Genomic DNA, 13,253 nt, shown 5'->3' with positions numbered 1-13,253 from the left:
GGGGATCCGCGGAGGGGACGAGTCTCTGGCACCCGGCGGCCCGGAAGGAGGAAGGTGGGCGCTGGGACGCGCGGCGCGGTGCCGGTGATTCGGCCGCAACTTCTCCCACCTGCGCCCGCCGGCCGGGTCAGGCGGGAGGCGGGGGGCGGGGGCGGGCCGGCGCGGGCGGCCAGCGCGGGGGGGGGGGCGGCCAGCGGGGGGCGGGCCCGTGGGCGTGGCCAGCCGCCGCCCCAGCCCGTTCGCGCCCCGCCCCGGGCGCCTACCCGCCTGGCCCCGGCCCCGCGCTCCCCGCCGGCCCTCGCACGACGCCCCTCGTCCGCCCGCGCGTCCGCCCATGGCCGGGAAGGTGCTGTCGCTGCTGCCGCCGCTGCTGCTGGCCGCGGCGGGGCTGGCCGGGCTCCTGCTGCTGTGCGTCCCCACCCGCGACGTCCGGGAGCCGCCCGCCCTCAAGGTGCGCGCGCGGGCAGCCGGCGCCGTCTGCGGACGAGCGGACCCCGCGCGGAGGCTCGGAGCCGAGCCGGCCCGGCTGCGCCCGCGTGGCAGGCCGGGACCCCCCTCCCCCCCGCCCACCGCCCACCCGCGCTCCGGGCCTGGCGGGGCGGAGTCCCGGAAACTCCCCGGCTCGCCGCGACCTCGGAGCCTGTCGCGGGCGCGGCCCAGGAGCTGTCCCTCCGCTCCCCCAGATGCGGGCCCTGGTCGCCGCAGGCTGCAGCTGGCCCCTGGCCCCTAGGCCCCTGTGGCCCCCAGGGCTGCATCTGGTCCAGGTTCAGCCACAGGTGCTGGGGCCTAAGGACTCCTCCCCACCTACCTGGAGGCCCTGACAGTGCGGCGGCAGCCCTCGGGCGCCTAGCTGGGGAGGCTGGGCTGGTCCTACAAGAGTTGGGGTGGACTAGGCCAGATCTGCCTCCAGTCTCCAGGAGCCCCACCGACGCCCTTGACCCTTTCTTTATTGGACTTGTGCGAACGGGGACTGGTGTGGGCAAGTGGGTGTTCCAAGCCCTGGGGGGCCCAGGAGGGGAGGCTGCAGGAGGGGGTGCTCTGGAGCCAAGGGCCAAGCCGAGGTGGGGCTGGGGTGGTCTGAGGAGGGTTAGCCGATGCTGCTTTTCCCAGGCTAGGGAAGAGGAGGGCAATGGCCCCTTTCTGGACTCAAGACAGCGTGTTCCCCAGCGGGGTTCTCACTGGAGGACGCCCGGCCCTTGGGCTTGCGGGGAAGGCCCATGCAGCCCCCCTCAGCCGGGCAGGACCCAGCTGTCTCGGGGCGGCTTGGAGGCTCAGGGAGGGCTGTCTTCAGGCAGGCTTCCGGGTCCTGAGGTTGGGCTGAGGTCAGAGAGGCGGGGACAGAGGAGAGGAAGAGAGAGTGAGTGGAGGGCGTTCCTGCAGCCACGGTTCTCTTTTGGAACCTGGGGACCTCATGTCCCCAGGGCAAGGTCCCAGGGGTGGTCCCAGGGCTCCTCTGACCCTGACCGAGCTCCCAAGCGTCCCTCGCCAGGAAGGTTCCTGCAGTGGGAAGAGGAGAGGCTCCGGGCTGTGCACCCCTGCCTGCCCTCATCCTCTCCCCAGCCGAGCTGTGTCTCTGTGGCCGTCCCTGCCGCCCCAGCCCCAGCCCTTCATTCTGGAGGTTCCAGCCCTGCCTTGGGGTGGGCTCCGGCAGAGAGCTGGGGGGCCAAAGGGCGTGGCCTCAGGCCCCACCCCTGCTGACCCCACCCTCACCCCCACTCCCAGTACGGCATCGTCCTGGACGCTGGCTCTTCCCACACATCCATGTTCATCTACAAGTGGCCCGCGGACAAGGAGAATGACACAGGCATCGTGGGCCAGCACAGCTCCTGTGACGTGCGTGGTAAGGTCCCCTGAGCCCTAGGCACCCCTAGTCTGGACACCCACTCATTCTAGGGCCTCAGGGGCCCTCTCTGGCCTTAGCCTCCAGGATCTCGATGCCTCCTTTGCTTGATGCGGCTGGGGCCTGCTCCAGGAAGGAACTGCAGAAGCCTCCCAGAGACAAAGGCTAGGGGCAGTTCAGAGGAGAAAGTAAGCCCCAGGCGGTGGTTGGGAGGTTGGGCCTTGCCTGGCCCAAGACCGGCACACCCAGGCAGGCCTCCGAGGAGGGCAGGCCAGACTGACAATGCCTCGTGCTTTATCCTGGCACCTGTGTGCACACCCATGGGCAGGCGGCAGCCCGGGAGACCGGGTGGCCCCCCGGAAGGTGGGCCCCTTTGTCTCTGAAGGCTGGAGCTGGGAAGGTGTGTCTGAGCCGCTGCCTGGTTTGGGAGCCCAAGGTCCCCGATCCTGCCAGCCCATGGCTCACCTAGGGGCTGCCCTTCAGGCTTGGGCCCATTTCCCTGTCTCCCTCTAGGAGGGGGAATCTCCAGCTATGCGGACAGCCCTTCCAGGGCGGGCCAGAGTCTCATTGAGTGCTTGGACCAGGCGCTTCAGCAGGTGCCCAAGGAGAGACACGGGGGCACGCCCCTCTACCTGGGAGCCACAGCGGGCATGCGTCTGCTCAAGTGAGTGTGCCCGGCCCTGACCTTACCCGTCTCCACGAGAGGCTTAGCACAGGGTAGGCCCCTGCACACCACCCTGGTGCACACCCTCCGCGGTGGCCCTGGGCAGACACAGTGCCCGCAGCAGCAGGATCTCAGCTACCCGCGGAGGCTGTCCCTCAGAGTCCTCCCTGTGTTACAGCATGACCAGTCCAGAGGCCTCGGCCAATGTGCTCGCGGCTGTGACCCAGACGCTGACCCAGTATCCCTTTGATTTCCGTGGTGCCCACATCCTCTCGGGCCAGGAAGAGGGGGTGTTTGGTTGGGTGACCGCCAACTACCTGCTGGAGAACTTCATCAAGGTGGGCCTGATGGCCAGCCCAGTGAGCCAGGGGGTGTGGGGCCCACCTGCTGGCTGACCCCAACCTCCGCTCCCCACAGTATGGCTGGGTGGGCCGGTGGTTCCGGCCGAGGAAGGGAACGCTGGGGGCCATGGACCTGGGGGGCGCCTCCACTCAGATCACCTTCGAGACGGCCAGCCCAGTAGAGGATCCAGCCAACGAGGTCCAGCTCTGGCTCTACGGCCAGCCATACCGTGTCTACACGCACAGCTTCCTCTGCTATGGCCGGGACCAGGTTCTCTTGAGGCTGCTGGCCGGCGCACTGCAGGTGCCCCATGACCCCCTGCCCACCTGCACCACTGTGCCCTCCTGGAAGGAGGGGGTGAGAAGAGATGGGAGCCAGGGGTCAGAGCAGAGCCTGGACCGAGGGGCTTGCTCTAGGCAGCAGAAGCCAAAGCCGGGCTTTCCCCAGCTGGCAGGACAGATGCAGAGGTGTCTCCCAGGCACAAATGCCAAGCGGTGGGGGTGGGTCTGGACGTTGCCTGGCTGGGGAGGAAGGAGGGCCAGGGCTGGGTCTCCAAAGGCCTGGAGTGCCTGGCTGGGGGTCGGGGGGGGGCGCGAGCTGTCCAGCAGACATGGGGAGTCACGGAGTGCGCCTGAGCACAGAAGCGATGTTGCCCAAGTGGGACTTATGGGAGACTCACCCGGCAGGTCCTGGGGGGAGGCTCTGCGAAGACCCTAGGCTGAGGGCGGCACGCAGAGCCTGGCGAAGGGGTGATGCCCGCCGCACCCTTGTGTCCCCCCCAGACCCATGGCTTCCACCCTTGCTGGCCAAGGGGCTACTCCACCCAAGTGCTGCTTCGGGACGTGTACGAGTCTCCGTGCGCGGCGGCCCAGCGGCCCCAGGCCTTCAATAGCAGTGCCAGGGTCAGCCTGTCTGGGACCAGCGACCCTGCCCTCTGCCGCAGCCTCGTCGCGGGACTCTTCAATTTCTCCTCCTGCCGCTTCTCCCGATGTTCCTTCAACGGCATCTTCCAGCCGCCTGTGGCTGGGGACTTCATCGTGAGTGCAGGGGAAGGGCATGGGGGCTGGTGCCCTGTAGCATGTGGGGCCTGTTCTCGGGGTGACTGTCCCCCCCCCCGCAGGCCTTCTCTGCTTTCTTCTACACCATGGACTTCCTGAGGACGGTGATGGGGCTCCCTGTGGCCACCATGCAGCAGCTGGAGGCCGCGGTGGTCACGGTGTGCAGCCAGACGTGGATCGAGGTGAACCTCCTACCTGCTCCTCCAGGACTAGGCAAGAGGGCCTGGCCAGCCAGCAGTGGGCCTCCCTGACCCAGATCTGGGGGACAGAGGGAAGGCCCTGCAGTGCCAGGGCCCAGGGAGCGAAGTGGGTTGGGGGCTGGCTGTAGCAGGCAGGACCGCCGGAGCTCAGGGGTAGGGGAGCCAGGCTCTGAAGACGACTTCCAGGTTTCTGGCTTCTGCCGCTGGTCAGACGCGTGCTGAGTGAAGGAAGTGGTGTTTTCATAGGTGGAGCATGGGGTGCCTGCCAAACCCCGGGAGAAACAGCGTCTCGGGGCTCTGGAGGTGACAGAGACCCCACCCTGTCTTCTCTGCGTCTAGTCTCAGGCACACCTGGGCGGTGGGGAAGTGGGGGGAGCAAAAGCCTCGCCCAAGGTCCTGCTGCTTCTCCTGGGCCCCTGACCTCGCACTAAGGTTGCTGCCAGCCTGCTGCTCCTGGGGTGGCCGTCCCTGCTGTCCCCTCGAGGTCCCCCTCCAAAGCAGGGGCAGCCCACTGCCATCCAAAAGTCATACTGTTGGTCCTGGAGGGAAGTGTCCTGCCTGGGGGTGGAGGCCCCTTTGGCCGCTGAGGCGTCTCCGGCCCCTCCTTGCCCATGGGTGTGTGCCGGGTCGGCAGGTACAGCTGGCCACCCCTCCTCGTGGGCCAAGACCTCCAGCTGGTCGCCGGCCCAACAGTATCCCCCATGCGTCCCAGCTGCAGGCTCGAGCCCCGGGACAGCGAGCCCACCTGCCCCACTACTGCGCCGGGGCCATGTTCGTGCAGCAGCTGCTGAGCCGCGGCTACGGCTTCCACGAGCGCACCTTCGGAGGGGTGACCTTCCAGAAGAAGGTAGGAGCCGGTGGTCCCGGGGCGCGGAGGGGCGGCCCCCACCCCGGACCACGCGGAGACTGAGGCCATGCCCCTCGCCCGCAGGCCGGGGACGCCGCGGTGGGCTGGGCACTCGGCTACATGCTGAACCTGACCAACCTGATCCCCGCCGAGCCGCCGGCGCTGCGCAAGGGCACAGACTTCGGCGCCTGGGTCGTCCTGGTCCTGCTCTCGGCAGTCCTGCTTCTGGCCGCGTCTGTCCTGCTGCTGCGCCGGGCGTGCGCGGCCAAGGCGTCCAGCGCCATCTAGGGGCCAGCTGGGGGCCGCGGCCCTCCCGGACCCCGGCCCTCCCCCCCACCCCATCCTACCCCCAGCGATGCCCAGACCCAGACGGGGGACGCTGGCGTGCTCGCCCACGGGGAACGGGGTCCAGACCCTGCCTGCCCGCTCCAGCCTGCGGGGTCCCCTGGGCCTCCTCTTCCTGGGGGTGGGGGATTCAGACACCCCGCAGCCCTCAGCCCGTGAGCCTGGGGCTGGGTGTGTAGGGAGAGGAGTTAGGGCACTCGGAGCACCCCCCCCAAAGTCTGACTCTGTATGAGGGGGAGGGTCAGAGCCTGCGGGCTGGGAACGCAGCACCTACTTGTGAAAATTTTGTAATAAAAGCTTCTTTCCAGAGCCCCGGAGAGGAGATCCATAGGGTGGGGCCTCCTTGCCGCTGCCCGCCCTCTTCCCCACAGCTGTGCTGGCCAGGAAGACCCGCTGCGAGTCCCAAGGGTGGCCCCAGGCTCTTCTGCTTCCTTCCTTCGTGGGTGCAGGCACAGAGCCGTGGAGACCCTGCTCCCCGGCTCCGCAGCTGCGCCCGGAGCAGCCAGGGGCCACCCGCCAAGAGTAAGCCCCCAAGTCCCTTGGGTCTCATCCGGCCAGCAGGGCCCCCGCAGCTCCTCCAGGTCTGTGAGGACGGGCCCGGGCCTGGGAATGGCTTGGGGTGAGGGTGGGGAGGTGGAGGCGGTGGAAGGGGGTGGGACTGGCCGCTCTGTGCTGGGCGGGGCCGGGGGTGGGCCCTCCACCAGAAGTGGTGCTGGGGCGAGTGGAGATGAGGGCCCGGAGGAAGGCGGGGCCCCAGTGCGCAGACAGCAGCCTGTGGCAGGGAGGCTGGCTGCAGAGCCCAGGGGCCGCGGCGCTGGGACACACCTGCCCTCCTGCCTGGTGCCCTCTTCCACGTCCAGGGGAGGCACCAGCCCCCCACCCCACTCCCCCGCTGCCACGGCTCCTGCGGCCTCCTCCTGTGAGCACTGGTTTGTCCTGGGCGGGGAGGCTAGCTTTGGGCTGCTCTCCTGCCCCCCGACCTTCCCAGAAACTGGGCACAGACCCTGCTTCTGTCGGGTCAGTGGCCTGGGGGGAGAACAGCGGTGCTTGTCCTCGCACACCCGCGGTTCTGCAGGGTTTCGGGGTGTCGAACGTTCAGAACCTGGAGGCAGCCAGCCCTCTCTTTGGAGTTCTGAGGCACAGAGGGCTGAGGGGAAGCGTGGGGGGGGCTCACCCCTGTCCTCTCAGTGCAGTGAGTCGCGGGGTGGTTTCCCAGGTGGGATGGGTGGGTGTCCTCTCTGGGGGCAGCAGGTGCCGTGTGAGCTGCTCTTTGTCGCAAGGCCTCGGGGAGCTGAAGGCTGTCACCTAGGGACCGTGGACAGCTCCCAGCTGTCCCTCATCAGCCGCTCCAGGTCACTGTTGCCCCCTGGTGGCCTCACTGAGACCAGCCGCCCCGTTCCAAGCACAAGCGGTCACCAGCACCGGCCCCGTTCTGGGCGTGTGTTTGCTTTAATCGCGCGTCTCCGAGGGCCCAGGTGCGTCTTTGCACGCACCTTTCTACCTGCGCGCGCCTGGCGTCCCGGTGTTCCCGGGGCCCCGGCCTGCAGGCCCCAGGCAGGCCCCCGTGCTCCAGCCGGGGAACGGGCGACAGAGAGGGGACCCGCGGGAAATGTATCCCGGGGAAGCCCACCCCAGGCCCACCGGCTACGCAGAGGACAGCGGAGGTCCCCGGCCGCGGGGGCCGCGGGGGCCGCGGGGGCCGCGGGGGCCGCGGGGGCCGCGGGGGCCGCAGGAGCCGCGGGAGCCGAGGCGCCCCGAGGGCGGGAGGGAGGAGGCGGAATCAGAACCCGGGGAGGGGGAGGGGGAGGGGGAGGGGGAGGGGCGCCGCCCGGAGGCGCCGTCCCGCCCCCACAGACGGAGCGCGCAGGCGCACTCCCCGCGGGCCGCCCGCCGCCGCGCCTCGGCCCCGGATCCTCTGCCGCAGCGTCAGCGCCGCCGCCGCCTCCCGTCCGCCTCCGCCCCCTCGCCCTCCGCCGCCGCCCGCGCCTCCCCGACGCGGCGCCCGCAGCCCGCGCCGAGCCCCGGGCCGCGCGGTGCCATGCTGCCCCGGCGGCGGCGCTGAAGGATGGCGACGCCCGTCCCTCCGCCCTCCCCGCGGCACCTGCGGCTGCTGCGGCTGCTGCTCTCCGGCCTCGTCCTCGGCGCGGCCCTGCGCGGGGCCTCGGCCGGCCGCCCGGGTGAGCGAGTGCGGCCGGCGCGGGCCGCGGGGCGCGCCGGGGCCGGGACCGCCGGGCCGCGCGGCGCCGTCGCCCGCCCCGGCCCAGGCCCCGCCTCGCCCGGGATGGGGTAAACAGGCCCGGCCTGGAGGGCGCGCCGGCCACGGGAGGGCTCCGCCGGCGAGGGCTGCTCCTGGGCTCCCGGCGGCGACCCCGACGTTCACGCGCGTCCCGCCTTTGTCTCTGCATCCGGGGGCTTGCGCTGTGTGCCTGTCTGGGGAGGGGTCGCCGCGGGGAGTCGGTCCTGGGCGCGTCTCTGCGTGGGCGCTTCTTGGGCTTCGCGGGGGCGGACCCGGCCCTGGGAGCCTGCCGGCCGCGCCGCTGGTGTGTGCCCTGGGGTCGGGGTCGCGGCACTGGGCTGCCTGTCCCCATGCCTCAGGTGGTGTTGGGCGCGAACCTTGCTTTGCTACCCTGAGGGTCTGAATTGTCCCAGGCCTGGGGGCTTGTCGGGCTTCCGTGGAGGTAGGAGGTGCTGCCCTCCAGGTCCCTCTTCTGCACTGGGGGCAGAGCTTGAGGGGCGCAGGGTCCTGGGAGACCCGCCCTGCTTCCCAGAGGGGCACGGAGGCTCCAGGCCAGAAGGTCTGCAGGAACCCAGGGTCCCAAACGCACCCCCACCCCAGGGCTGAACTGGGAGACTGTGCTCACCTCCTCATTCACTTCTGGCAGGGCCATAGGAGAGGGGCTATTCTTAGCCCATTTTACAGATGAGAAAACAGGTACCAAGAAGTGACTGGTAGGTGGCACAGTGGGATGCCAACCTGGGCCTTGTGGTTCTGTGTGTGTGGCCTCCTCCTGGCCACAGCACCCCGGACGGGAGGCTGGAGCGTGGCTGGCAGATGAAAATGGAGCCCCCCCCCCCCCCCGCAGAGAACCTGGCTCCCGGGCACGCAGGGCGGGGCCTGCGGAGGAAAGGGAGAGCAGACTTTGTGCTGAGCGCCCGCGGTGGACAGGTGCCCTCCCAGCTGCTCATTAGCATTATGGACTCTCCCAGATGCCAGGTGTGGTGCCAGCCACCCTCCAGCTGCCGCTGTTCTGGGATCTCTTCCTGCACCCCGACGCTGGAGTGGGCACTCTGCAGACTAGCCAGGCGGCACCCTTGTCTTTCTAGGCTTGGGGCGGGGGAGTGTAGGGAGGCCTCTGGAACCCAGAGCCTGGAGCCAACTCGGTGCTTTAGGTCCCAACCCCTGGCCTGTGCACTCTGGGTTCTCAGCACCTTGAGCGGGGACTGCCTGACTCCCCAAGCACCCCAGCTCGTGGATGGGGTCCAGACTGATCTGCTGGCCCAGGCTGAACAGCTAAGTAGCCCATTAGCCCCGCTCTCTGATGCTGTCGTCTGTTGAGCCAGGTAGTACAGGATGGGGCTCCCCTGGATGGGAGTCAGCCTGCCTGCTGCCTGCTTCGAGGGCTCCAGGAGCTTCCTGCCTACGGCTGGGAGGCTGGGAGTGTCAGGTTACCAAGGAAACCAGGGCAGGCCAGCCAAGGTCTGGAGAAGGACAGAGCTAGCACTCCCTGATCCCCCACGTACCTTGGGCTCCAGTGGCCCTCCTGCAGTGCGGGCTGAGGGCTATGCTGAGAGGAATAGTCCTGGGCCTCCAGAGACATCCCAGTCCAGCCTCCCCAACCAGGACTGACAGTCCTGCTGGGTGTCTTCCTAGGTTCTCTGGCTCTGCTGCCCTGTAACTGGGACCAGTGTTCCAGCCTCAGGGCATTCCCTAGCTTGGAGGCAACTCACCTTCCATATCCCAGAAGAGAAACTGAGGCATAGAGGGCTACTGTTTTCCATCCCCCGGCATCAGAATGAGAACCATTGGCTATCTATACAGGACACCACAGTTTGGGCCCAAAGTCAGGGACTGGGCCAGGGCCAAAGCTCCAGGGACTCTCCAGTCCCCGGCAGCATGACTGCGGGAGTGACCCTGGCCTGGCTTTTGTATCTCAACCAAGTGAGACGTGCCGACCCCATCCTTGGTCTCCCCAAACCAGCAGCTTCTCTGTGCTCCGGAGACAAGCCAGGGATCAGACACAGGGAGGAGTGCCTGTCTTCCCTTGTTCTGTGCCACCTTCCAGCTCTGCTGTAGGGCGTGGGATGACAGGATGGGACTTGCAGGGCGGCCCGAGGTGGTGGGAAAGCAGGGTGGACAGCGTCTTCGGCTCCCCTGGAGGCAGAGAGAGACCCAGGCCCCGCCTTCTAGGGCTCCCAGCCTGGATGGAGGGCATGTTGAGACTGGAGGCAGGACCTATGGGGCTGCGTGGCCCTGGACAGGACCGCTTCCGCACAGGGCTGTCTCAGGCCTGGAGAGTGGACTCTCGGCAGTGGGTGGGGCAGAGGAGTTCCGGTAAGTGTGGGCACTGCTTGTCTTCCTGGTCCTGCTCTCTGGCTGTTGGGAGGAAGCGCCTGCCCAGAACAATGGCCGGAGCCGGGCCAGACGGGTCAGCTCTGGGGGGAGGGGCTGCCAGGCAGGACAGCCTCTGCCAGGGCTGGGCCAAGCAGGGCGGTGACCTGGCTCTGCCTTTTGCTTCCTTTCTAGATGCAGCTGCCTGTCCTGGGAGCCTGGACTGCGCCCTGAAGCGGCGGGCGCGGTGCCCCCCTGGCGCGCACGTCTGTGGGCCCTGCCTTCGGCCCTTCCAGGAAGACCCGCAGGGACACTGTGTGCCCAGGACGCGCCGGCTTGTGGGTAGGGAGGGAAGGATGTGCTCCCCTCCCCTGCCCTGATTTGGTTGTCAGTCAGCCTCAGACCCTGGGTCCCCTGAGCTGTGTTGGTGGGTGGAGCCCTTTATGTCTCCGAGGAGCCCAGTGGTCTTTCCAGATAGCACAAGCCCAGAGCCCGGCAGCGGGCTGAGGCGCGGGGCAGTTCGCCCCTATCAGGGCAGGGGGTGTCTGGCGTGAAATGCTGGGGTGATCGCAGGAGAGGAAGAATCCGAGTTCCCCATCCCCCCAGCCCGGGCTGCCCGGGCCCCCTGCCCCATGTGCACTCCTTCTCCACGGCTTACTCGCCCTGTGTGATCCGTGGGCCTCCCCGCCAGCCTGAGACCAGAAGGTCTGCACGGCCAGCTGCGCAGTGAGTTCACGTGGGATGGGGCACTAGAGAGAGAAGTCTGCTGGGACCGGAGGACCTTCCCGGGGGAGGAACGCGTTCCTGGCAGCGAGGCAGGCTGGGGAAGGAGACCGTACGGGCTTCAGAAGGCGGCAGGCGCTCTGCTCTTTCCCTGCTGCGTAGACTGTGTCCTTGGAGCCTCTGTCTGGACTGTGGGGGCTGTGGCTGGGACCGGGGGGGTGGGCGGCCACCAGTCCCATCTCGATATCTGCCCTCAGTTCCTACCCATTAACTGGTGGGGGTGGGGACAGAATGGGGTCTCTTCCCTCTTCTTAAGGAGTCGCTGCCTGTCTTGGTAGAGAAGGGGTGGGGTGATGCGTGGGTAACAAGCAGGGTGAGGGCACCTCTTCTCTTCTCCTTCTGGCCTCGGCGCACTCCCCTGACACCTCCACTCCCTTGCCCCGGCCCCCACTTGCCTGGGAAAGCTGCTGCGCGCATGGGCTGCTTTCAGCGGTCACCAAGGCAGCAACTCGGGGTGGCCAGGATTGCAGGCTGGTACCTAGTCCTCTGGCCACCACCCGTGCCTGGGAGGAACCTGGAGGGAGGAGGAGGTCTGGGCCAGGGGTCTGGCTCCTGGATGGACCCCAGCTCCTCTGGAGGGCCACCCACAGCTGGGGTGGCTGGGGTGGGGCTGGGGGCCTCTCCACCTGCCTGATGGGCCCGCACCGTCTCCAGGGGAGAGCCTGCCCAGGCCCAGACTGGAAGATGAGATTGACTTCCTGGCCCACGAGCTGGCCCGGCAGGAGCCCCGGCACTCCATGCCCACCGCGCAGCCGCAGCCTGAAGCTGGACAGCAGCCGCTGGAGCCGGGTGAGACCCAGCCCCTTCCCACCCCTACGCCCCCACCCTGCAGGGGCCAGACCCCTGGCCGGTCCTAGTGTTCTAACCTGCCTTCTCTCTGCAGCGGCCACCCTGGGGCTCTCAGAGCGCCGCCAGGGCCCCGACTTGGGCCCCCCCTCCACTCGAGGAGCCCCCGCACCCACGCCCCACACCTCCTTGGGCTCCCCTGCGTCCTCTGTGCCCGTGCACGTGGCCCCTTTGGAGCCCCGGGGCGGGCGCGGTGACGGACTCGCCCTCGGTAGGTCTGGAGGTCCGTAGGTCTCTGGGTGGGCAGGAGGCAGGGCCCCGCCCGGAAGGCCGCCCTCACCGCGCTCCCTCCCCGCAGTGCTCGTCGTGGCGTGCTCGGTAGCCGGCGCGGCCGCCCTGGCCCTGGCCGCCCTGTGCTGGTGCAGGTGAGCGCGGGGCGCGGCCGGCCGTGGGCGGCGGCGGGCGGCGGCGGGCGGCCGCTCCGCGCGTCTCAGGCTCCGCTCCCCGCAGGCTGCAGCGAGACGTCCGCCTGACCCAGAAGGCCGACTACGCGGCCCCGCAGGCGCCCGGCTCCCCCGCCGCGCCCGGGATCTCGGTGCGTGGCCCCGCCCCGGCCCCGGCCCCCCGGCCCCCGGCTCCGCGGCCTGACCCCCGCCGCCCTCTCCCCGCGCAGCCCGGCGACCAGAGGCTCGCGCAGAGCGCGGAGATGTACCACTACCAGCACCAGAGGCAGCAGATGCGGTGCCTGGAGCGGTGAGAGGCCCCCACCCCGCCCCCCCGGCACCCGGGCCCCCACCTGCGCCGCCCCGGCTCCGGCCGAGGGGCGCCGCGCCCCCCGGGGCAGTCTGGGCCCCTGGCGCCCGGAGGGTGTGGGAGGCCCTAGCGATCCCGCCCCCTACCCAGGCATAAAGAGCCGCCCCAGGAGCTGGAGTCCTTGTCCTCAGACGAGGAGAACGAAGACGGTGACTTCACGGTTTACGAGTGCCCGGGCCTGGCCCCGGTGAGTCCCGCGGCGGGAGCCCCCCCCCCCCGGGCGGGGCCGGGCGGCGCAGAGGGGGCGGCGGTGGGGATCAGCGGGGTGGGGGCTCCCCCGTGCGCCCCATGCCCCGCCTGCCTGACCCCGGCCTCCACAGACCGGAGAGATGGAGGTCCGGAACCCGCTGTTCGACCACTCCTCGCTGTCTGCGCCCCTGCCGCAGTGACCCCGGAAGGCGGCCGCTCCCTTCTCCCGGACTGCACGGCCCAGGGGTGGGGAGGGGCAGAGCGCAGCGGTTGCCGTTAAAGAGACCCTGTTCTCGCAGTGGGCGTGCTTGTGGCTGGGCCAGGGCACGAGGGGGGCGGGGCGGGAACCCCTTACGAGGAGACTCAGCCCGCTTCTGCCGGGACCTTCTCTTTCTTCTTGCACCTGTCCTGTTGAGTCCGAATCCCCAAATGAGGGGACAGGGAGAACCGTGAGGCCAGGCGTGGATGAGGAGCCCTGGCGACAATTAAAATACATTTCAAACCCGTCATCTTGGTGTGCTGGAGACTGACCTCCATCCCAACGTTTAGGGCCACGGCGGGCGGACGCTGGAGCGGAGGCCTGGGGCTTCCTCCTGCCCCCCCCCCCATGGCGGGTGCAGCTCCGCACTCCTGCTTCTGCTGGGAAAGGCGGTCTCACCCCCTGCTGGGGAAGGGAGGCTTTGTTTTTCTACCAACACAAGATCTCTCCTACCCTCTTTCTCCTGTAGGCCTCACCCCTACTGAAACTTCTGTCTCAAGTAGGGGAGGAGCGCGGTATGGGGGGGTGCTGGTCTAGAGTTGGTACCTCCCTGAAAGGTCCCATTCCCCGTATGCTGA

At 69.0% G+C, this 13,253-nt stretch overlaps 2 protein-coding genes across 3 annotated transcripts; both read left to right on the top strand.

The window, feature by feature from the left end:
- Positions 1 to 296: 296 nt before the first annotated feature.
- ENTPD2 (ectonucleoside triphosphate diphosphohydrolase 2) lies at positions 297 to 5,608 on the top strand. Its single transcript, XM_080820495.1, has 9 exons — positions 297 to 451; positions 1,723 to 1,840; positions 2,354 to 2,504; positions 2,683 to 2,842; positions 2,922 to 3,149; positions 3,629 to 3,883; positions 3,967 to 4,086; positions 4,817 to 4,951; positions 5,036 to 5,608. Exons 1-9 carry the CDS (start codon positions 335 to 337, stop codon positions 5,237 to 5,239), a joined length of 1,488 nt encoding a protein of 495 aa, XP_080676621.1. The 5' UTR covers positions 297 to 334; the 3' UTR covers positions 5,240 to 5,608.
- A 1,583-nt stretch (positions 5,609 to 7,191) lies between these two features.
- Positions 7,192 to 12,923, top strand: NPDC1 (neural proliferation, differentiation and control 1). 2 transcript variants are annotated; one of them, XM_080820494.1, is made up of 9 exons: positions 7,192 to 7,473; positions 10,041 to 10,187; positions 11,283 to 11,417; positions 11,512 to 11,685; positions 11,773 to 11,839; positions 11,925 to 12,009; positions 12,088 to 12,167; positions 12,359 to 12,414; positions 12,548 to 12,923. In XM_080820494.1, the coding sequence occupies exons 1-8, from the start codon at positions 7,362 to 7,364 to the stop codon at positions 12,378 to 12,380; spliced, it is 822 nt and encodes a 273-aa protein (XP_080676620.1). In that variant the 5' UTR covers positions 7,192 to 7,361; the 3' UTR covers positions 12,381 to 12,414; positions 12,548 to 12,923. The 2 variants fall into 2 exon arrangements, with proteins under 2 accessions (XP_080676620.1, XP_080676619.1); XM_080820493.1 differs by having other exon boundaries at positions 7,196 to 7,473; positions 12,318 to 12,414.
- The last annotated feature ends 330 nt before the right edge of the window (positions 12,924 to 13,253 follow it).

This window comes from Martes martes (genome assembly GCF_963455335.1).
Source record: "Martes martes genome assembly, chromosome: 12".
Lineage (NCBI taxonomy): Eukaryota > Metazoa > Chordata > Mammalia > Carnivora > Mustelidae > Martes > Martes martes.
This window is presented reverse-complemented; position numbering and strand designations above follow the sequence as displayed.